Source organism: Diadema antillarum, unplaced genomic scaffold (genome assembly GCF_040938485.1).
Source record: "Diadema antillarum isolate AM-2024a unplaced genomic scaffold, OU_Dant_1.0 seq00000384_RagTag, whole genome shotgun sequence".
Taxonomy (NCBI): Eukaryota; Metazoa; Echinodermata; class Echinoidea; order Diadematoida; family Diadematidae; genus Diadema; species Diadema antillarum.
In genome coordinates, this window is record NW_027271382.1 from 1277106 (window position 1) to 1302500 (window position 25395).

General features: G+C 39.3%; 1 protein-coding gene across 1 annotated transcript in view; it reads left to right on the plus strand.

Moving 5' to 3' along the window:
- The first annotated feature begins 8084 nt into the window (after window positions 1-8084).
- LOC139731781 (cytoplasmic dynein 2 intermediate chain 1-like) overlaps window positions 8085-25395 on the plus strand; it is a 38184-nt gene continuing 20873 nt past the window's right edge. The window contains exons 1-11 of the mRNA XM_071642658.1: window positions 8085-8096; window positions 13371-13418; window positions 13684-14332; window positions 15885-16015; window positions 18419-18637; window positions 19569-19655; window positions 20646-20711; window positions 21911-21985; window positions 22889-22913; window positions 24012-24241; window positions 24750-24861. Coding sequence (XP_071498759.1) covers window positions 8085-8096; window positions 13371-13418; window positions 13684-14332; window positions 15885-16015; window positions 18419-18637; window positions 19569-19655; window positions 20646-20711; window positions 21911-21985; window positions 22889-22913; window positions 24012-24241; window positions 24750-24861 — 1654 coding nt within the window. The remainder of the gene's footprint in view (window positions 8097-13370; window positions 13419-13683; window positions 14333-15884; window positions 16016-18418; window positions 18638-19568; window positions 19656-20645; window positions 20712-21910; window positions 21986-22888; window positions 22914-24011; window positions 24242-24749; window positions 24862-25395) is intronic.

A 25395-nucleotide genomic window follows, 5' to 3' on the forward strand; every position in this document is an offset into this window, starting at 1 on the left:
CTTTTTTTTTCTTTTTGTTTCTTACTTTGATCTTTGATGGGACGTGTAAGGCGCAGCGTACATATGACATTGGTTACGCAATTTTGTACTATCTTTCTGTTTACTTTGGATATAAATTGAGCAGTACTTCAACTATTTTGAGTTGAGCAGATACTTCATGGGCATTGCTGACAAGTAAATATAAAAGAAAGTGTTTTAAAGACTAGATCACTACTTTCTTGTGTGACATTATTGGGTTTAGATTTTATTTCAGGTGAGATGCTGCTAATTTTCACGCTAATTGTTGCCGTATTTGGTAAACACCGCAGATGCCCCCAGATTTCGGGGTCCGTGATCCGAGTGTAAGAGTTTTCTGATGACCCATGTGAAAATGATAATCATTGCTTATTGCTTCATCCCTCGATCTGTCATCTCCTCTTTCTACTATGCCTCTTTCTTTCTCTCTTTTTAGGAATTGGGATAACTTTTGCAAATTTATGAGAATAATGAGAATTGCCCGTTTACAGTGATAAATAAAGATTTGATTTGAAGGAGTAGCAATTACATATTATATTCTTCAATAAATATACACTGATGTATAATCCCGTGGATTTACTTGACTTAAGTTGTTTAACTACGAGTGTTTATGATAGTAAATTTATTATTTTGTAATCATTGGTTGAGTTGAGAATTAAAGAATTTTCGCAGAGTATTGGCAAAATTCAGTAAAATGTGTGGTGGTGGAGTTAGCAGCCAAAATTGAACCTACATTTGTAATATAGTCTTTGAAAGCATTTGCTATCAATTGAATTTGGATTATTCTTCTTTTTTTTACGTTAATGAAAAAGGTGTCATTACTCTTTGTTCTATTCTTTCCTAAACAATCATTTGCAGTTTTTCTCAACAAATTTATTTTATTTCTAATCTTTTTTCTCTAGTATTGGAGTAATAATTTTCCAGGTAGACGTAAGTTGGTTTCTGTATCTCCTGTATTTGGCATTTTTTTTGATGACATTGACTTTTGATTACTTGCTCGTGGAAACTTATCTGGAGTGGATATAGATTGTATTATGAATCTGGTGATCCAGATTCATGCTTATTCTTTTTAACTTGTTTTACCATTACAAGAGGCACATTTTTATTGCAACTGATTGACAAATTACCCTACATCGACGTAAAATATTCATGACTTTGAAGGCACATTTTTATCATAACAAATCTGAAGTTTATGCAAATATATATATATATATATATATACATATATTACGCTTTGGTAACATCAATCTCATCCAAGCATTTTATCCCTATCAGCAAGATCAAAATTCAACAATTGAATATTTTGTTGAGTTTCTGTTCCGTGCATTTCATGATTGCTTCGATTTGATTTTAATTTCAAGTCAATTTGATTATAAATTAACAAAAATTGGTAATTCACTACACAAAATACCATTTGTGAAACTTTTATCAAATCCATTAGAAAATATTGTCAACGTAAGTTTTTGATGTGATTGATATTTGGCTTATTGATGTGAGGATAAAAAGCATACTTGAGATGATAATGAACATAAAAAGTTCAAAGTGTATTATCATCCGTATTTTTTTTAGTTTGATAGATACTTTATTTTCTGCAAATTAATATACATTGTACATAAACTGAATAATCGTGAACATGGGAAATATACAAAGTATATTTGAAACAGAGTCGTTTGACTTGCATAAACAATGATATAAAAGGAAATTAATGATATTACAGTATGCATGTCTATGCAGCTGGGATTACAATAACAATATTATATTTAGGAAATGATAATGCAGAGGGCCGCCATTGTAAGCATTGCTTGAAAAGATGGCCGGCCCGAGGAAAAGGTAGGTAGGTAAATTGGTAAACAATACAAATTCTGCTGCGAGGATAGCAGCATTTTTGATAAATTGATGTTATAATCCCCCATCAAATATATATACACTTCTTTTTCTTCACGGTGAACAATATCTAAACATTCATAAAAATCATCTAAAAGCAAACCTGTGTAATGATTAGGGGGTCTACACAACGTTGTACCTTCAATAATATTTTGGGATTTACTGCCCGATTTCTGATTTCAATGGAAGCGTCTTCAGTGCCATCAATATGTAAATCCGGTCTTAATTTGATTTAATGTACAGAGGTATACCATCTCCTTTACCATAACACGTGTCTCTATACGACCATTTATTAGATAATGCTATAGTGATGTTCCATCTGCCGTTTCTCTCTTTAAGGTGTAGCAAAATACCCTTCGCATATTATATAGCCTAATTATATAATAGAAGCATTTGGAGGACTTTGACATGTGAGTGTATGTGAATGGTTGCAATATCCCTCACTGACAATATGCGTATTATTTCAGTTCTTAAAACTACTTAAAGATAGAACTGGATACCCCATTTTCTAATTTCTGTTATTGCCACGTTTTCTGTTTGTTTGTTGGTTTGTTTGTTTATTTTGGGTAAGAGGGATTCACGTTTCATTCATTTTTTCTTTAAAAAAATGATAATTGTAAATCACTCTTCTGCATAGTCAGGATAAACAATATAAACATTGATAAAACATTGTACAAAACGTATGGGCTCTACACTCTGAAAAAGAATTGTAGAAAAAAAAACAAGGAAGGAATTCTGAATCAAAGCACAACACTGATACAAAAAAGAGTAATTAATGCAGATTAGATTGTGGCGTGATCAAGGGAAGTTTCAATAATCTTAGTATATAATGACCATGGGCGTCAGGGGGGGGGGGGGGTGCGCTTGGGTGCGAACTCACCCCCCTTCAGACCCTTAAAAAAAGATAAAGATTACCACTTCAGTCTGCGAGCAACCTCAACGCCGGACGTTAAATATAATTGTGTGTTTTTTTTTAAATATCATTATTATTATTCGAGTCCCACTGGTTCCTTTTTTCCGACATGTTTGTTAATTTACAGATCAGCAGTTGCGATCTTAACAAATTTAATTTGTAGAGGGAGACAAAGTGAAGAAACTCGCACCTGAACCTTCACCCCTCTGAATAATATATTTCTTTAATTTATAGTATGCCTTGTCCGCCTTGGACTACATAACAATGTCGGAATTTCGGAGTTTGGGTATTTGTTCCATGTTCATCATGTCACTGCCGGCACTCAGGGACAGCCTGGTGGTAGTGTCGCTGCCCGGAAAGCAGTAGATGACAGGTTCGAGTCCCACTGGTTTCTTTTTTCCGACATTTTTGTTAATTTACAGATCAGCAGTTGCGATCTTAACATATCTAATTTGTAGAGGGAGACAAAGTGAAGAAACTCGCACCTGAACCTTCACCCCTCTGAATAATATCTTTCTTTCATTATTATGTTTGTTTGTTTGTTTGTTTTTCACCAGGGAAAAAAAATCGCACCCCGGGCTCTGGCAGCACTGATATTCCTTTACAGTGTTTACTATCTATCGACCGTACTGTATCCATATACGGTATTTCACTCATTGTGCAATGAATTATTGAATTTCAATTCTTAAAATGCAAAAGCTCCGTCGCGTGAGAGGGGGATACTCCTCCCACACCCTCCCCCGTTGGGTCTCCAACCATACACTTGGCAAACTTGAGTGATTGACAAATTTCAGAATACTTCATCGAAAAGCATGTTTGATATCTGTCACTTGAATTCAAATATATTCAAAAGCTCCCTCATCATCTTTGATCTATGTTTCCCCCGCTCGGTTCCTACCCACAGATTAACAAGACTCGACACATTTGGGGACTGACAATTATTCGGAGTATTTCAAAGAAGTGTGCATCAGATTGTTCTATTTCAATTCTAAAAATGCAAAAGCTCCGCCGTCTGGGAAGGGGCTACCCCTCCAACACCCTCCCCGTGTCAACTTCCATGTATTACTATATGCATTATGTTGCACACGTGGAAACACGGGCTGAGATGCCGCGAATTAGTCAAGCAGTTATATTTTTCTCCCTTTTTTTTGATAGAAAAAAAAGCAAATTTCACCAGAAGTGTGCACTAGACCGTTGAATTTCAGGTCTGAAAATGCAAAATCTCCCTATCGTGGGAGGGGGATACCCCCCTCCCACACTCTCCCCCGCTCGGTCGCTCCGCTCCCTCGCACATATTCCACCTTCAAGTTTGGGTCCCCCCCCCCCCCATCATAAAAACGGATGGACGCCGCTGGAGTGGATTATACAGAGAAAGTCATGTGCTAAAAATGTGTTAAAATGAAAGGTTAATCATTGATTATTGTGACAATACTTATCATTAGGAGAAATAACTTTAACTTTTAAAGAGCGATAATAACTATAACTTTTAAAGAGCGATCCCTATTCACTAAAAATCACGATACCAATTAGCAGCCACTTTATACTCTGCGTTTTAAACATACCAACTAAAGTTTATTGAGATAGACTTGCTTGAATTGACTCATTTCTAAACGGCTTCTTGTGCTTCATGATCGACCGCAATACACTACATAATTTTTCTAATGAAAATGTGAAGTCCTGATTAATTATGTCAATATAGGATTATGTGTTAGAAATACATACTGATTACTACAATCTATTAATAATCAGAACAAATGAATATGAATCAATGAAGTATTTCTGAGGAAAAACAAAACAGAGCGGTAAATTTGATAGTGTTGTACATTGTAGTTGGTTCAGAAGATAAGAGAGGCAGTGATTTCGGGACTTTAGGATGATCAGTTCCTATGTTATATCTATCTTTAGTAATGTGTGTGTGGGCGTATGTGTGGGGGGTTTTAGGAACACACTGATATATCATCAATAATAAGTCATTATAAGATATAAATGTATAGGGCATATATATGATAAGATATATAATCAATAATTTCTTGTTAGCCAATCTGTAAGGGCAGTATATGCATGATAGGGTGCCCTCTACATTAGCGTATATTCTATCTTGTCCCAAGAACCTGTACGGTTAAAAAAAAAATCATATTGATGTGTTTTGTTTTGTTTCTTCGTTGTATATGTTCGTTCAAAAGTCAAATTCCCTTAAATCTCCCTCCAGTTTGTGTGTGTGTGGGTGTGCTTGGAAGCGCGTAACAAATTATTATCTAAAGACCAAAATGAACAATAAATGCACTTTTCTCGTCTAAAAATTGTCAATTTCATAATTGAAAAAATGCGACAATTTTCGCACATAACAGGGCGAATAGTACACTAACAATATACATTATTACATCTGTACACTAATATTTAATTGAGTATGCAGATGGTAGCCTCACGTCCTGATCGAGTGTGCCCCCTGAAACATACCTTTAGTAAACCTTACATTTTTCCTTTTCTTCTATGCTTCTATGCTCAAGAACAAATTGTATTGCTCAAACAATGCGATCACGTTTAAGCTTTTAATAAATACATTTCAGACGAATGGCAAAGTAAAATACGCTCGCTCCCCCTGCCCCTATTTTCCCGTAGAGTCCTTCATAGCGATTTTTATCATGTTTAATTCCCTAGAAATTTGATTTAAAAATGCTCTGTAAACGCGACTTTTATACTCTGTTTTTACTAAAAAGTCCCTACTGTGGGAGGGGGTATCCCCCTCCCACACCCCGCTCGGTCGCTTCGCTCCCTCGCCGAGGATCTCACACCGTTACATAATGTACCCGCTATGTTATAATCATAGTCCTTCACAGTGATTTTTCCACTATGTAAAATGAATAGTTTTCATAAGTTATGATCATAGTCCAAGACTAGTTATGATCACAGTCCTTCGCAGTGATTTTTTACTATGTTTAATTCCTTAGAAATTTGATTTAAAATGCTCTATAAACGCGACTTTACACCCTTGTTTTTACAAAAAGTCCCTACCGTGGGAGGGGGTATCCCCCTCCCACACCCTCGCCGAGGATCTCACACCGTCACATAATGTACCTCCGTATAGTCCTTCATAGCGAAGATTCGTGTATGTATACAATCACATGCATAATATGTACAATGTATAGTGTATATGTAAATGTACATGATGACACAGGAGCCAATAAATCAAATTAAAAAAAAAAACAAACCTCACAGGTTACATTTAGTGTCAAAACGCACCCCTTGAACAAAAGCTGGTGACGCCCCTGAATGTCGTAGTCACGTGAGTATTGTTCTTAGAATTGCGTATAAAAAATACTGTTCTTTTTAATATAGGGAATATATGTTGCTACAACCACGTCAGTGTTGATGATAAAGTATTAAAGCAAATCGATGTTCTCAGAGGTGATTGTAGAATTTATGTATCATTCAAAAATTTGTCATTAATCTCGTCAGTGTTAAGATTGCAATACAACAAACATTTCATGCGAAATGTGCTGGCTGATTTTGTGAAAATATAAATTGCGCCAACTTTATGTGTTGGTCACTATAGTGGGAGATTTTTCAGGATAATAACATCATAGCATCTGAAAATCGTATACTTTATACGTGGTTGCTATTCATATACTGTTAGAGAAAACTACATGTCTTGCGAAACTTAAAAATTCCACGGACGTCCTTTTTAAGGTCTGATTTCATGAAGACCCTACGTGTATCTAAGTTTTAAAAAAAAAGTGTGAAATGGTAGGGTTCAGTGTTGACCACGTAAATAAGATACAACATTTTTTTTTTATTCTTGTTTTATAGTCATGTCCTACGGAGCTGAACAGATAAAAAATAGTCTTAATCGTGAAAATGTGTACAAGGATATGTTTATTAATTAATAAAAGCAAGAAGTATACCCGTACTTTCAGAAATAGTGTCTCAAAGTTTGATGAGTAAGAAGCATTCATTTTTACTCCAAAGCTTAAACTTAATTCGTCTATACACGAAGTTCTTAGTTGGTTTTTTCCGGGGGGGGGGGGGGGGGAGGGGGAGGATAAAAGTACAGACGGAAATTGTAACAAGTGCTCCGCGACATTTGCCTGGCGGACATTTGCTCCGCCGACAATATATTGCTTCGGACTCCTGAGATATGCGGCATTTTCTTAGTCGATAAATGCTCCAAAGATTTCTTCTTCTTCTTCTTCTTCTTCTTCTTCTTCTTCTTCTTCTTCTTCTTCTTCTTCTTCTTCTTCTTCTTCTTCTTCTTCTTCTTCTTCTTCTTCTTCTTCTTCTTCTTCTTCTTCTTCTTCTTCTTCTTCTTCTTCTTCTTCTTCTTCTTCTTCTTCTTCTTCTTCTTCTTCTTCTTCTTTCAATAAAGTACAGGCTACCTTGTGGTGTATCAGCGTGCTGGTGTGGTGCGAGGTGCAGTCATGCATGTACACTTGCTCCGCAACAACTCAATCTATTTCGCCCCGTTTTCTTTCAGGGTTGGGGATGGGGAGGGGGCTGTAGGGATGTATTGCTCTTGATATCGTTTCCTTCTGATGAAATTATGATTGTATTATGAAACCAAGGACGCCGGAAAAGGGGGGGGGGGGCGGGGGAAGAGACATAGGCCTAATATTATTTTGTCCCACCAATAATTTCGATAGCAGATGGTGTTTTTCATTGCCATTCTTATCATTTTTGTAATTTTTATCATCGTTTTAATTTCTGTTTACATTGCTTTTCAGTCAAGCCGAGAAGGTTACCACTGGTCGAGCAACATGTTATGGAAAAAAATGTTATTAATATTTTAGCATAAATGTCGTCTCACCACATGGGTATCGCCAGTGCCAACCATACGGCACTACTGCCCATACTGGGTATCGCTAACTGCATCACGATTGTGTAGTATACATTGCACCCGGATACGAGGTTACTAAAATATTTTCCAGGCTTGGTTATTTCATTTGGTTTATAGAGTACAATAAACTTATTTAGAAAATAAGATGACAGTAAAAAATATTTATTCATAGAAAATTATTATTTACATATTCTACTTGAATTTCTATGAGTACATATTTGATTGATAAAGAATAATTCTAACTTAATATGACAGAGGGTACGTATCCAATGTATACAAAATGTGAATACCTTCGTGCGCGAAAGTTTTGGTCGAAGAAGTGGACTAAGTTTTGTTAATTTCATCGTGACCATGCCCTTGTTTAATCGTTTATTGGACAGAGACTGATTCAAATCCTTCTGTATTTTTGTTGTAGGCATACGGTACATACACACAGCAGGAATGCCTGGAAAAGTGAGTACTAACTAACACCTATGCAATATGCAATCGCCGAAGTAGCTGGTGCATAGTCCCATATATTCATAATTACGTGTGGCTATATGCTCATGGTGTCAGACGTCTATTTTCTGCTGCTGGAGACTTAACGACTTGGTTTACGTAAGGGCAGTAGTTATCACCGAAAGTATGCCTCATGTGGGCATACTCGTGAACGATTTTGCCCTCATGTGTTTGTTTAGTCTAGATATGTTGAGCTATCGTTTTGTCACGTGCAATAATTTGTTCCTACCTTTCCCAGCAATCAGCATTAAAATCTAACTGTTATAGTGAGGTGCCCGCACCTCGTCAGGGGCCCGAATACCGTCACCCCACTTAAAATTGTTTTGAGCGCACTAAACAAACAAAAATGTATGCCCGGGACTGTGTTCTGTACGCTTGAAACTTGGCAGGGCTACCACAACCAAGCAAATTGTGGTGAAAATCGAACAGTTTTTCGCGAAAATCTGAAATTTTCATAGGGCTATGGGAATACGTGTTATAAGTCACCCGCACGCATTTTTTACGTGTATGTCTATAGGAACATCACTGTCACCTGCACACGTCTTTTAGTTTTTACGTGCTAAGTCTATATGGCTAGCGGGTGACTAGCCCCGGAGACCCGCCGCTCTGCGGCGGGGTCCTGGCGGCTACCCCGCAGTTTCGTTCAAGTGAGAATCACGAACAACTCCCTATTGCCACATATACGGCAACTTCACAAATAAACCATGGCTAAATGTCCATCATAAACACAGTGACAATATAAAATGAAATATACACTACCCCATTGCCTTGGTCCTTCTCACCAATTTATCTGGAAACTGAATAATTTTCCACATTTTTTAGGAGTAGGTGGTCTGCCCTAGTGGAGAGCTTTGCTGCTATTTTGAACGTGTATATCCATCAGTACGCATCTACGCATGCGTAAACAATGACGTCAACGTTACGGACGCAAAAGGATATGAATAATGCATCATCGCATGGTGAATATGCATCATGTAGCGAGTAATACATCTGTCAATGCACTGCACTGAATGCATTGTGTGCGCATGTGCAAGTGATTGTGAGTTTTAGTGAGCATCGGTGAGCTGAAGATATTTGCCTTATAAGACAGCATTTTCTGCATCATAAGCAATGAAATGCATCAAACAGTCGCCGATGTGAATCATTTAGGTTTAGTCCACCCATGTAAGTATTCCCAGTAGTTTTTGTTGAAAAATTAAGGAAATACAGCGCCGGAACGGCACCCGATTGGTACAACATTAAAATATCGAGGCCAAAACGGCGCAGCCCCAACACTGTACGTTGTACGTTGGGGCTGCTGGTCGCAGTTAGCGGGTGACGAGTTGCGGGCCCCTTCCTTAGCGCGCAACTTTTTCGCATCGTTCGCGTTCGACGACGATAGCTGCAAATTTTCTATATCGATCAGTGAACTTGTGATTCCATTGGAATTTTCAGCATTTTTCCTGTATGTGAGTTGGATTTCAAAGAATTGCAGAGGCGAAATGTGATTCAAATATGGGCAAACATTAACTATGATGAGGTGCTGGTCACCCAAGTATACTATTTAGTTCTAGCCCTAGATTGTAGCCCAGAACCTGTAAATTTAAATACCTGTCGCTGTCTAACATAAGAGTAATGCACTTGTCAATGTAATGACGCACCCCACTACCCCCGGACATGGGTGCGTCATGGTCATTTTTTGACTGACCACACGGGGTTTTTGACGGACACCACAGTCACTTTTTTGACGGACATAACGCTGCAAGTGACGAACACCACCGTCACTTTTTTGACGGACAACACGTTGAAAGTGACGCACACCTCGGTCACTTTTTTGACGGACATCCTCGGTACATTTGACGCACCCCTGTAAATACTGAAACAATTTTTGCATACGTTTTATTCAAGCAATTTCATTTTCTTTTGGTTCGTACACATAATTCGTAAAAGTTTCGGCAAGTTTCCCTTACCATGTAAGCACCGTATTGTCATTCACCGTACATCACGCTGCTGCTACGATATTCCGTACAGTATGTATTCTGTGCATGCAATCCATACATGACAATCACATGTGTGCAGAATGCGCTGTGTGTGCGCGGCCATTGCTAGTGCGGTGGATGCATACTGCTGCAGCGCAGGTGGGTACACACCATGTACCACGCCACGGCATTCATATTCCCACTCGAGTACTGCGTAACTACAGCCTAGTCGCGGTACGTAGAGATTCGCACAGCTAACAGCTTCGCGCGCGCGTCTGGCCAGCTGGTCGGGCTATCCCGCGAGCAGAAAATGGCATGCGGCAGGCAGTTCTTCTGCTGCCGTTTCGACAGGAAAGATTGAACTAAGTTGTTACATCGCTGAACAGTCCCTGGTTTGAGATTGAGTATGCATGATTTCATGGGTTTGTTGGAGGGAAAATGTAAGGAGAAAGGGTGGCTTTTAAATTCTTTGCTTGCCAGATTCTGGCAAGCATTTTTTCCTCTTATTCCAAAACGCTTCCCGACTTTGATTTTCACTTGCCGCGGGAAAGCGCTCACTGTAATTTCACTCGCGGTACATGTATCCGGGACCGGTAGCGTGCAAAAATGCGTGCAGTTTTCCATAGCCAAGTAACATACCATGACGCACCCCTCGGTTCAAAATAATGCGTGTTATTTTCCATAGCCAAGTGACATACCATGACGCACCCCTCGGTCAAAATTTTGACCGACAATGATGGGATTTTGATGCACCCCTCGGTCAAAAATTTGACGGACAAAGCTGGTAAAATGACGAACACCTGGGTCACAAATTTGACGGACCAAACGAGGAAATGACGCACCCATGTCCGGGGGTAGTGGGGTGAGTCATTACATTGACAAGTGCATAAGACTAAGAATGACCAATCAGTGCAGTGCCAGTGCAGTGGCATGGCAGTGTTCAGTGACGCATATCCATAGGATCCATGTAATGTAAATTTACATGTGTCAATCCTGTCAAGGGTCATGCTAAATAGGTTCAAACCAGAAACAAGCATACTTCAAACATTGCATCAAAGTGGGCAGTCTATCAACACTTTGTATGTGACTGTGTCTGTGAGTTAGGCTGCTTTTGACCTGATCTGTCACCTAAAAAATAGAAGCTGTGACACCTCAACTCACCCAGCTGGAGCATGGCCATGGAGGACCAACCTGGCCCAGCACAACACCAACAAGAGGTGTAGCAACCTGAGCTGAAGCTACCAATACAATAGTACCTTGGTACCATCTTAGTAATTACTGTGTTTTACACAGCACTTCAACTGCACTCGCCAACTCTTATCTTTCATAGAACAGCTAAAGACTGGGTTTTGGATTGCATTGCCAAGTAATGCATGAACAGATTTAAAATCATAGCGCAAAAATAAAAGCATGCAAATATTTTTGCTTGCCATATGTTCCAGTAGTTGATGTCTTGATTCTGCGGAATTAAAAACATGTGAAACTTGTCATACTTGGCCGAGCGTGAAAAATTAGTCAAGTAAAAATATCTATTCAAATTTATGAAGTTCTTCCGTCGAGATGTTTTCATTGCAACTGATTGACAAATTGACCTACATCGACGTAAATAAGCACTGAATTGATCAGTGTTTTAGTAGTAGCCATGATAAAAAATCATGGGCGTACATACTCGAGCAGGATTCGAACCCACGACCTCCTGATCACCGGACAGGCGTCATCTCCACTAGACCACCGAGCTTTCGCCCGACAGCAAGTGTTGGTTCTAATCCTTATAGCATGCAGCGGGTACTGCTTTGTTATTCAAATTTATGAAGTTCTTCCGTCGAGATGTTTTCATTGCAACTGATTGACAAATTGACCTACATCGACGTAAATAAGCACTGAATTGATCAGTGTTTTAGTAGTAGCCATGATAAAAAATCATGGGCGTACATACTCGAGCAGGATTCGAACCCACGACCTCCTGATCACCGGACAGGCGTCATCTCCACTAGACCACCGAGCTTTCGCCCGACAGCAAGTGTTGGTTCTAATCCTTATAGCATGCAGCGGGTACTGCTTTGTTATTCAAATTTATGAAGTTCTTCCGTCGAGATGTTTTCATTGCAACTGATTGACAAGTTGACCTACATCGTGGGTTCGAATCCTGCTCGAGTATGTACGCCCATGATTTTTTATCATGGCTACTACTAAAACACTGATCAATTCAGTGCTTATTTACGTCGATGTAGGTCAATTTGTCAATCAGTTGCAATGAAAACATCTCGACGGAAGAACTTCATAAATTTGAATAACAAAGCAGTACCCGCTGCATGCTATAAGGATTAGAACCAACACTTGCTGTCGGGCGAAAGCTCGGTGGTCTAGTGGAGATGACGCCTGTCCGGTGATCAGGAGGTCGTGGGTTCGAATCCTGCTCGAGTATGTACGCCCATGATTTTTTATCATGGCTACTACTAAAACACTGATCAATTCAGTGCTTATTTACGTCGATGTAGGTCAATTTGTCAATCAGTTGCAATGAAAACATCTCGACGGAAGAACTTCATAAATTTGAATAATAAAGCAATACCCGCTGCATGCTATAAGGATTAGAACCAACACTTGCTGTCGGGCGAAAGCTCGGTGGTCTAGTGGAGATGACGCCTGTCCGGTGATCAGGAGGTCGTGGGTTCGAATCCTGCTCGAGTATGTACGCCCATGATTTTTTATCATGGCTACTACTAAAACACTGATCAATTCAGTGCTTATTTACGTCGATGTAGGTCAATTTGTCAATCAGTTGCAATAAAAATATCTACTTTTACAGTAGATTGTGCAGCTTTATTTAAAGTTTGAATTGATCTATGCTCTGCTCAAATGTCACAAGAGCTGACTGTCCTGTCTTTTGTAAATATAATCTTTGGGTAATCCTCTAGAAATGCTTTCCTTGGAAAAAAAAAAGACTTTTTGTTTGCATCATAGGGTCATTTTTTGCTGGTTGCTTAATAATAATAAACAATCACACAGATAGTGACTGTTGTTTTAGCTCTTAGAATTAACACGGCAAGTTGTACTTAAGACAAAAAGCAACCCGTAGGGATCTAACAACAATGCTTACATGTATAAGGTTATCGTACAAGTAAATAGTTTTCTTGCAGCAGTGGTATTGTGGTATTAAGAGCGTTGCTACAATGTACTTGTGATTAGGTGCGTGATCAAAATTTTTGAATGTAGTATTAAAAGGATGAAATAAATTTGTTGTTGTGTTTGTCATTCATCTGTTTTGCAGAGCAAAGAAGACACATGGGGAGCCAAGGAGCTCAGTGAATCAATAAAAGTAAGTTACATGCTGTACTACATTTTTTTTCTTCTAATTTTTCATGGTAGATGATATAATGTGATACCCTTCATGTTTGATTAACCTAGTATCACATTATTTTTTTTTTCATCATTGACACCTATTTGCTCATGTTACAGTGTTCTCCATTGTGCAAGATTTTGTTCATTTAGTAGTGAAACTGTTAAAAATGCAATATTTTCTTCTAGTTTTCTACATACTTCATACACTTTGGTGCTGTTTGTGTGGTTGCCTATTTTTGCAGGAGGCCAGGTCATCTGGGAAGAGTAGACACAAAGACAGAGACAAAGACAGAGACAAACACAGAGATAAAGAAAGGGACAAAGATCGTGACCGGGACAAGCCCAGAGAGAAAGACAGGGACAAAGATCGTGACCGGGACAAGCCCAGAGAGAAAGACCGGGACAGAGATCGCGACAGGGACAAGGACAGGGAACGGCATCGAGATAAGGATAGGGACCGCGAGAAGGAGAAGAGAAGGGACAGCGGGAAGGACAAGGAGAGAAGTCGGGACAAGGACAGGGAGCGAGAGAGGCGGAAGGAGAGGGAAAAGGAGGCGGACTCATCCCGGGATAAAGAGAAGGACAGGGACAAGCAGAGGGACAAGGACAGAGAGAGGGATAGGCACCGGGAGAAGGACAGGGAAAAGCATCGCGATCGGGATCGGGACAAGGATGACGAAAGGCGCAGGGAGAAGGACAAGGACCGGGACAAGGACAGGGACAGGGACCGGGACCGGGACAACAAACACAGAAGCAGGGACGAGAACAAGGATAGAGACAGGCATCGAGAGAAGGACAGAGAACGAGACAAGGAGAAAGAGAAGGAGAGGGAAAGGAGAAGCAGAACCGATGAAGGCCAGAGGGAAGAGTCCCATCACGATAAGAGAGACAGTGAGTATCTATCTACTCTGTTTTTAAAAAAAGTGTCCCCTCAAGTTTCAAGAATATACTGCAAAACAAGAAATGTTTGCGTGCATTTTAACTTCGCGAATTCCGCAACATCCAAGACTCGCAAAATTAAGATACATGCAAAAGTTCTTGTCTTCACAATATGCATTGAATGCCAGTGGCAATTCGCAAAAATTTCATACCACGAAAAAGGGTGTTGGCTCTGATTCACAAAAATTTCATGCTGCAAAAATATCTTGCTTTACAGTAGGTGGCCCATTGCTAATCAAGTGGGTCTGTGGTGCATCCGCTCACCATCCAATCCCAAGTGCTCTGGGAAAAATTCCAGTCACGTTATCAGTCTGACATTTATCTGCTCTAATGGGAATTGATTCTCCACATAGATCTGCATTTTTATATTCTTTGTATGAGAAAATTCGGTCCCTCTTATCAAAAGACAGTAAGTATACAATTTGTAGTATCACTTCCATTGGAGTGGAAACAGACATTCTCTTGTCCGGAAAACTCCACAATAAGTCCCTCACTCTGTGCACTCTCAAGCCACGGGATATGTCAACCTCTCACGAGATGGTCAAGGCACCGGTAGTAGTCACAACTCTTTTACTTTCCAGGGTGGTCCACAAGGGGTTTCAGCATGTCGCTGCAACATGCTCAAATTCTTGTGCAACATGCATCCTCAACTTTTGTGCAACATCCTCAAGAATTTGCATCAAGCTCAAAATAAAATGTAATCAAACATATGAAAAACATGTGCAAAACACAAGAAACATCAAACTTCCTGGTACTTAAATATTTGTTTGCAAAACATATGGAGAGAACATTGAATACAGTGTATAAGCAGCACAAAGCGAGATAAGCTAAGAAATATTGTGAACTATGTGCTCGTGATGTGCGCTCTCTGCACATACAATTTGTGCAATATGCTCAGATTCTGAGCTTGCAACATGTTCAAATATCAAGTTGTGGACCACCCTGCTTTCCCAAGACCACATCCAATTCTTTCTGGCATTATTAATGTTGACCATAAACAAAACCACCCCCCCCCCCCCCTTGCTTTTAAGACCTATCACAAGTCAATGACCCTGATCCCCCAATACAAGAAACTTGGACAAAGGAAAAGATATCTAGATCAAACATGTAACTTTGGAGAAAGAAAAGTTTCATTGCAGGAAGACATAACTGGAAGAGATTGTTCCCATATTTGCTCTACATCAGTGTGTACATTAACAGACTTAACTTGTACTGCAATAAGGTAACTCTACCTAGACCTATCAACGTAACAGTGTACTCTTATATGGAGTGAATCCAGCAAAGATCCTGGGTGGCCCAAGCACCACACAACACTGTTATCTTACAACCCTGATATCAGATCGCATTTCTATGCTGTCTGAGAAGAGTGACAAGTAACAACTATTCGCACCTGAAATGTGACTGAGTTTTAGTCAAAGTCGACCGTTGCAGTGACGGTGATTAATCACATTTGACAGCCGATGTAGCGCATTGTTGATTTCCGAACGTGGCTTCCCTTTTTCAGGACACAAAAACAGAGAGGGTGCGGAAGGTCGGGAAAGGCGTCACCGAGAAGATAAAGAAGACAGAGAAAGGAGGGCAGACAGGGAGAGGGAGGGCAGCGGTAGGGACAGGGAGAGACAACGAGACAAAGACGTAAGTTTGAAAGCCCACCACCTGTTGCATACTGCTTGATTGAACCTCTGTCAGGTTCTCTTACACCCTTTTGATATAATGAGTATTTGAGAGTGAGCGTTTGGCACAGCATTGTTTTGTAACACGTAGATGTATCATTTATTGAAAAGGTACTGAAAAGCTAATGGGGCCAAATGACAAAGAGATAGCAAAACTTTACAGGTTGATGGATGGATTTCTGAATGGCCACATGTGTGTGTATTGTGCGTCAGGGGTGGTATTCTGAACACCGTTTTATCTCTGTTGTAACTTGTGTTGTAACTTGTGTTGTAAGTCTGTGAGTTACAACACCGCTAAAACAGTTGTAAATCGGTATTCTGAAAACTGTTTTAACGGTGTTGTAAGTCATGATAACCACGCCCATCGCAATAATCATATCCAATAGGAAATATTGTTAGAAGTAGCATCTAAGACATTTCAATTAATAAGATTGCTCCCTTGGGCAAATGCGCCTTGCTTAACTCTGCGCGTTTCAACAAGTGCTCATTCTCTGGCGTGCGCACAAATAGGACAATGGTATGCGCAGGTAAAGAGAGCCAGAGATAAAATAAAGTTACAACAGAAGCTTGATCATTATGCCTTCTTACCGGTTTTGACGTATAGTTGGTGCAGTAGGGGATTCGCAAAGCTATTTCAGATTGAGTCTTTTTATTTGAAATTTTGTTGAAAAAATAAGAAGATATCTGGCGTTCATAAGAGGAACCCAAATTTCATGGTTTATGGGGAACTAGACGCTTCTAAATTAAGTTAAGCCCTTGCAATGCCATGTTATTGTTATCATTATTATTATTGTTGTTGTTGTTGTCACTATCTTCACAAGATATCTCTTGGAGATCATTATCACGTAAAGTTCCATCATGGAACCTTAGACTTCTAATACTTTTCTCAGGATTCGCGCCATCCCCAGCAATAAATATTTTTGAAACACCCAAAGGTACTGATAGTGGATTCTTATTGGTGAAGATAATGAAATCATATTAAAAAATATTCAATATTTCGAAAGATATTTTTGAAATGAATAGTGCTTAAAACAAGTTACTGCCGACAGTGCCGGTAACCTTTCTGTTCATGCGTTTGTGTTTTTATCTATGTGCATAATTATGCTACGCGTATGTACTTGCAATGTTACTGTTACCAAATTTTGTATTGTGGAATGAGTTTACATTTTGTCAAACTGCTATATCATTTGCCTTTCTGTACTTACATTGATTTTATTTTTTGTGTATCTCTTTTATTTTGAACTCGCATACCACAATATTGAGTTGATGAATAATCTCACCATCTAACATAAGTTAAAACAAAAGTTACAACGGGGTTATAACACCTTCCACCCTGTTTTATCTCAGAAGCATAAATTTGCACGGGGCATGACTTACAACAGAAGATAAAACAGTTTTCAGAATACCGTGTAATCTAATGGGTGTTCAGGCTTGCGCCCACTGTTACGCGCGTGCGCATACCCTAAGACAATAGTATGCGCAGGCAAAGAGTGCTCAAGATAAAACACAAGTTACAACAGAAGTTACAACAGAAGTTACAACAGAGATAAAACAGTGTTCAGAATACCGATTTGTTACAACAGACTTACAACAGAGATAAAACAGTCTCAATACCACCCCAGATTATATTCATTTTTGATGTGTGTGTGTGGATGGGTGCTTAGGTGAATGGATGTGTGGACGAGCATTCTATCATATATGACACATTTATGCATATAATAAAGTGTTGAGACATGAAGCCTGGTTCTAATCAGATAGTGTTGCCAGGTGACATATGTGTTGAAGACTGTTAGAATAAAAGTGCAATGAAGCTGTTGGAATGAAACTTCGAATGACCAAACTGATTGAAAAGAATGTGTTTATTCTCTACCTGCTATATGTTTTTAAGTGCATGTTTGTATGTTTATTCTCAGTCTCCACAAACTGTATTTTTGATGTGTTGCATTATCTATCATCAAATATCTACACGAATGTTCTTTGTGTAGATGTCTTCTGTAAGAATTCAAGACAGGGCCAACCTTGACTTTTGCTAGATGTATCAAATGCATGCTATTGGTTGGCCTGAGAAGTTGGAATGTTTCTAATGTATTTGGTAATGAATTGGATACAGATTAATTCATACTTTTTCTCACATGAAGAGTATGCCTCTTGTGATTCATAGTCATATGAGTGGAAGGCTTTGCATGTGGTGTGTCTCATTGGAAAAGAGATTGTGTAAGTGAGGCTAATGCAATCAGTATCACTCATTAACAAGATGATTTTTTGTAACGCTGCATTTATATATCTAGGTAGATAGATTTTTAAGATACCATATATATAGATAGATAATTTCTTGTATTTCTACCATGGGCATACAATATTTCAGGAGGACAGAGGTAGTAGGAAGGATGATAAACGACACCGGGATGGCGACCGCGAGAAGAGGAGACATCGCGACAAGGAGGAGCGAGGTTCGGCCGACGGACGCAGGCGGGAGAAGAGCGCGGAGAGGAGACACCGCAAGGAGAAGGAAGCACAAGAGAATGGGGTGGATGAGAGGAAAGAGAAGAGGCGGCAGAGGAAGGAGAAGCGTGAAGATGCTGAGGTAAAATGATGAGCAGCGCTCGTACGCACAGTCTTGGAAGATTTTTCTCTTTTAACATTGATTCGACGTGTTGTGTTTTAAGATAACGCGAGAATCAAAATCCCTTGTTACCCAATACAAGACATATTAGCTCGTGGGAATGAGCCTGACCCAGTTTTTGTGTGGTCCCATCGGGAGCGCATCGTGGGAACTACCAGGATTCACAAAACATTGCTTCATTTGCGAACAACATTAGGAAGCAGTCCACAACAGCTGACACTTTGACAAGATACATGTTTAAATGAAAGCAAGAAATTATTTAAGCAGGGGGGTGAAGGCTGAGGTGTGAGTTTTCTTCAATTTTCTCTCCCTCTACAAATGAAATTGGTAAGAAATTTGCAGTGGTGATCTTACAAATTTCATTCGTAGGGGGAGACAAAATTGAAGAAAACTCACTCTTCAAGATACATGTTTCCACACTTTTTTTTTTTGAAAAGCAAGAAGGAAAGATGTAGAGACTGATGGTGATATGCTGGTAGTACACAGTGCGATGATTTCTCTTTTTCTGTTTTCTCTTTTTGGTTAGACTCGCATAATTATACTCCTTTCTCGGTGTGGTCTTTGCTTTTCAGTTTGTGACAGCCAGTTGATCTTGTGAAAGATGCACTGGAGAATGTAAAAAAAAAAGAAGAAGAAAAATTCAGGCTTTGGAATTACTTTGCAAAATTTAGTGCCTAAGTTAAGAAAATTTAATGCAGACCCATCAGAGAATAATATTGTACCAGAATGAAATACAATAAAGAGATGCAGGCAATAACCTTTTTCTTTTTGTTTTTTGTTTTGGGGAAAATAATGGATATATGTATATATATATAATTATGAAAAAAGAATGTGCACAGTCGTTGTGTATCTATTGACGTGATTATTTGCCCGTGTCAACTTTTCTCTACAGGATGATGTAGGTGAGGAGATAGTTAAACAGGAGGAACCAAAGGCCCCTGAACCTGATGGATACGATGACTATGAAGACGACTTTGAGGTAAGAGGAATGAAATTATCAAAAATAGAAAGGCTTTTTTTTTGTAAGCATGTAGACTTGAGATGCAGTGCATGCCATAATAAAAAAAAGAAGAAAAAATATATTGTTGGACTGTGCATCCTTTTTGTAGCAGTTCCGCAGGGATCAGTAATTAAAGTATGATTGAAATTTTTATTGACCTGGATCGTAAAGCAAGTGTCAGATTAGAATCAGAAGGGCAATAATACTGTGCTTTGGAGTCAGTGCCCTCTTGAATTTGAGCTGTGAGGATGAAGTGAGTTCCTTGATAAGAAAGTATGACACTAGTGGTAGCTTGTTTGTTTTTTGGGGTGTTTGGTTTTTGCTTAAATTGTGTGCATATGGTTGTCGAACCAATAAGTTTCTTTCGTATGTTCTGACAGACTTCCATATTGTATAACAACTTGGTTTTACAAGACAATGCGCCTATGCAGAGGTTAAACAGAAAATATGTTTCTGAAGGGAATAACTGTATTGATTAATTGCTTCTAGCCTCATTTCTTTTATCTATCTATCTTTATCTATTTCAAGCATATAAAAGATAGGCTAATTCAACACAGGCTGTTTGTCCCTTTGGCCTTTTAGTACACCCAAATGAGCAAACGAACAAACAAACAAACAAAACCTGGAACATACACCGAATTTTGAAAAGAGCTTATGTACTGAATATTTCACTGTTTTGGGGGGATGAAAAGATTAAAGAGCAATGTAGTCCATATCATAACAGATATATTCATGAAACTTAACCCGTTGAGGACGGACTGATTTTGCTACAACATGCATTTCCCATAGACCCCTGCCCGTGTATGCTCGGGACTCATCCTCAACGGGTTAAGGGAAAGTTACTTGACAAATACTAAGAACTGCATTCCCATGAAGCACACTCGATTGTGGCAAAAAATCAAGCAGAGTCTCTCTCCTTTGTTACTGAATATTCATCCAGCTGGCATCATTTTCCTTTCCACATTGCAGGATTATGACGATGACTTTGAAGATGATGATGATGAGGAGGATAATGACGATGCAGGAGATGATCAGGTACTGAGAAATCGATGACATTTCCCACAGTAGTAAACTACAACCTGATGTAGTTACTGTAATCACATTGAAAATAATTTATTAGTGGAAAAATGAGCAAAGAACATAGGATTCCATCGGGATTCAAACCCATGACCTCCGGATTGCTAGCCCGGTGCTCTACTGACTGGGCTATAGAAAGCCCTAGTTCAGTGTTCATCCAAGAAACCCTTAATTGTCAATGCTCGAATGGTCAGAAGCTATAGCAATGTGTTTGTGTGTGACACACACGCACACACTTAAACCTGGCATAAATTTGCAGGATAATTCAACTTTGGGATAAATGCGAGGGATCACCGAAGTGATGCAGCTTTTTGAGTATGTAACAAACGCAAACAGAAGGAAACTGACCAGAAATTAATATGATTTATTAGTGGAAAAATGAGCAAAGAAAGTGGGATTCCATCAGGATTCAAACCCGTGACCTCTGGATTGCTAGCCTGGTGCTCTACCGACTGAGCTATAGAAAGCCCTAGTTTCCTTCTGTTTGCGTTTGGCACATTGAAAATAGATGTGATGCTGATGGTAAGCCGCACTGTGCTTTGTTTCCTCCTTGGCATGAATGCAGGAGCGCTTCCTTTGCCAATTGGCTCAGATGTCTGGACACTAACTAGTCAGTGAATAGAGATTAACTAATCCCCCTAATCCCTATTGTGTCACCATGGCCTGCCTGTTGGACTGAGGCACAGTGCTACACCTGAGTAGGTTTGCTGATCTAGAACTAGGTCAAGTTTCAGTGGATTATACTGAGTGCTGATGAAAAATCTTGGCTGGGTGCCTTGGTTAAATAAAGTATGTATTGGAGCAGTAGTTATAATGAAAACTGAGGTGTAGAATATAGCAGTGATAATGTGATGGAGTTGCTGTGATTGTAATATTGAAAACCGTGATGGTGAAAGTACTGGTAGCAGTGGTAATAAGAAGAGAGTGAAGAAAAGGAAAAAAAGAAGAAGAAAAGTTAAGGAAGCAGAAGAAGATGAAGAAGAAGAAGAGAAATGAAAGTAACCACATTTTTATTGATGGTAACATGCTATTTTTTTAATGCCTCTTGATAACAGTATTGTTTGTTTTACCAAATCCCATAGGGAGCTTGCTCAGTGTTCCCTCTTAACCCCCATCTTTGTAAACCACGTTATATTATCCTGTATAACACCACACAGGTCCCAAGTGATATTGAAGAGATGAGGAAGGCTATGGCAGCAGAGAACCAAGCAATGAGGAGAAGTGCTGAGTCGGTGAGCCTTCCAGGACGTTGACCCTGCGTTTAATTAACCCATTGAGGATGAGTCCCAAGTATCCTCGGCAGGTGTCTATAGGAAATGTGTGTTGTAGCAAAATCAGCTCATCCTCAACGGGTTAAGAACCATGGAATACAGTATGTCCCCCCAAAAAAATTATAATCTGACTTTTGCATTGATAACACCCAGTATGATTAAACCGTCTACATGCTACTTCAGGGTCTTAAAATATAACATCTTAGCTCTATTTTGCAGAAAACCCCATTCAATTTGGTTATGCGGTCACAGAGAAATGTGGATTGTTGTAAAGCATGTCACGAGTCTGATTCTTCCAAGTTTAGCACTTGGATGCTCTTTGAACTGCATATTAATGTGTAAACACAATAGACAGAACTTGGAGGGAAGGGATTCCTGACATGCTCTACAAAAATCCTCATTTCTCTTTGACCACTGAAGCAAATTGAATGGGGTTTTCTGTAAGATGTGGGCCATGAGTTATAGTTTCATACCCTGAAATTGTGTTTGGATTGTTTCAGTATTTTTAAAGTTATTGTTGCGGAGGGTACCGTTGTAATTTTTTTTTTTTTTTTTTTGGGGGGGGGGGGGGGGACATACAGTGTAGGCAATCAACAAGAAGAGTTTGGATTCTCAGAGATTACATGTAGATCTGTCATTTATTACCCCTATGATGATGAAATGGTTTAAGTTTAGCAGCCATTGATGTCATCTATTTCCATTGCTTCACTATATTTAACTCTTTATGTGCCACATTGTTTTTGTTTTGGTTGTTTTGGTGGATTTTTTTTTTTTTACCATTATCCAAGTTTCAATGATAATGTATGCACAAAGCCATATTGAATCATGCTACTGTCTTTGTTTCTATCTTTTTTCCAGACTGAGTCAAGATCAAGATCGGAAAGATCCAGTGGTATGTATAAAAAAATGTAAAAACCAAGTTGCCATCAAATGGTGCAAGTTAGAATTGTGACTACAGGCATGGCTCGACACTAACTTTTTTGTTTGGTGGCCCGATGGGGCCACCAAAATCCTAAATTTCAAATTTTTGGTGGCCCGAGAGAAAAATTTGGTGTCCCAAAAAAAAAACAGCAATAAAAAACATTAAAAGTCTTTTTTTTAATGAGTCAAATATTTACGATTTATGATAGTAAGAATTAGAAGTTGGACATATCTACTCATAAATAAACTTCAACAAACTTGCAACACTCACTCTGAGGCATTCATTCAGTCCTTTTCATCCATCCTTTAACAAATTTAACTGCTAATTTCCGGCGCAAAAAGTTACGAATTTATTGACATACTTTTCAAAAAATGTTGGTTGCCCAAGGAGGGCCACCAAATTTGCCCTTTTTAAAAATTTGGTGGCCCGACTTTCATTTTTGGTGGCCCCGGGCCACCGGGCCACCGCTAGTGTCGAGCCCTGCTATAGGTAATGTAGACATTTTTAAGGATGTCTCAAAACAACTTGCTCGAGATCTCAATTTTCTATAGTTTGATAAAGTCAATCTGTGATTTAGTTGGTAGTGTGTTTACTTTGCAATCAAGTGGCACAGGTTTGAATCCCTGTGAATGCTGCTGAGCAATGCTGTGTACCATCCCCTGTACTTGCCTGCAGTAAGAGGCAAATTCTTGATCCCCAAAATTTGGACATGAAATAGAGCTCTTGTGGGTGAGAGAATTGCAACTGGGGCACGGAAAAGACCTCACTTCACTCCTATATCTAAAAATAAACAAGAAGCAGGGATCAAATGTGGTAGAATGATGCGCCACAAACACAGGAAAATGGGAAAGACATGCCAGGTGACTGCAAAGGTTAGTCAGCAAATAGTAGCAATCAGACACAAAATGCCATACGAGAAAACAAAGAATACTAAATCGGTAAAATGTATTTAGTAATGATGCCACTAGGCGTCAATGTTGAATGAAACACGTTCGTGGTTATCTCATTTGATTATCGTACTATCCATTGTGGAACCTCTCTCACTCACTACCTTCCAAAAATCAGCATCAAGTTCCAGACCGACCACATCTCGCACGGGGCGGACGTTCATCAACTTTGTTGCTGCCAAGCAGCGGCAGATCAGCGACCAGGTGGCCCAGCGAACACGGAAGCGCGGCCAGGAACTCATGTCCCTCATCGACCTCGATGTGGCCAGCTACGACATCTTCGACATGCCCCCGGTCAGGGAGTATGACCGCTACATCTCCAGCTTTGGCCGCTCAAACACCAAACAGGTTTGTGAACGGAAACAATAAAAAAACAAATGTGTGCATACATGAATAAAAACACATAGTACTCAGTATTTGGTACTTATATATGTACCAGTGTTCTATAAAACCAGTTATTTTAACGTGCGTGAAGCTTTAGTGAATTTCGTGAGGAACCAAGATTCGTGAAAATGAGCGAACGCGAAAATATCTTTTCTTTACACATTGCATTGAATGCCAGTACGTGGCAATTCGTGAAAGTTTCACGCTTCGTTAAAGGCCATAGGCTCCAATGTGTGAAAGTTTTATGCCATGAATGTTATGGTTTTACAGTGCATAGATATGTCTGTATTTTTCTTTGATAGGGGAAACTAACTAGCAGAGGAGTGTATAGTGTGTTGCTATTTCAAACATTTGTCAAGTGACACACCGAATTGAGATGTTGCATGCTGTCCATGGTATTACTCATAGTATTCCGTCTTTGACAGATGGAACAAACTGACATATGGTTGTATGGTGTGTGTTGCTATGTCAGGCTTTTGTACAGTGCAATGAGGACAATCTTGACCGAGACGTGCAGACGGAGGAGGTGGAGGGGTGGGACAAATGGACCCAGCATCCGGCCGAAGGGGTCAAGTCTTGTGGTGGTGAGTGGTCAGAGGTCAAGAGATACACTCTTATTTCCTTAACCCCAATGCTTCCAAGATGGGAGCAATTCCTACATCTGTACATGGGCTTATTACATCACATTACACAGCTGGTTCCCCTAAGCAGCTGATTAAAAGGTTAAAGGTCAACATTGCCATTCCCTAACTGTTATGGTAATGTTCCCATAAGACTGTTGAAAGGTCGTGTTTACCAGTCCAAACCTATTTCATAGTCCCAACTTACATCTGAAGAATTGTCTAGCATGCAATTTACCCTGATTTATACAAGAACGAAACTTCAATAATATTAAAGAATGCTTTGTTGTGAATTGTTTTTATTATACTCTGGCATTTTATTGAGTCATTTTTCAAACGGAATGACAAAATAGAATGTGCCCTTGTTCCTTGTGTATTTTGTTTGTTAGTGTTGGCTTTCTTGCTGCGTTTTAATCCTACTCTCAGTTCTATTTCTAGTGTTTTATTAATGAATGTCATTCATCATTAAATCTATTCACATGTTTGTGCATTTGCCAG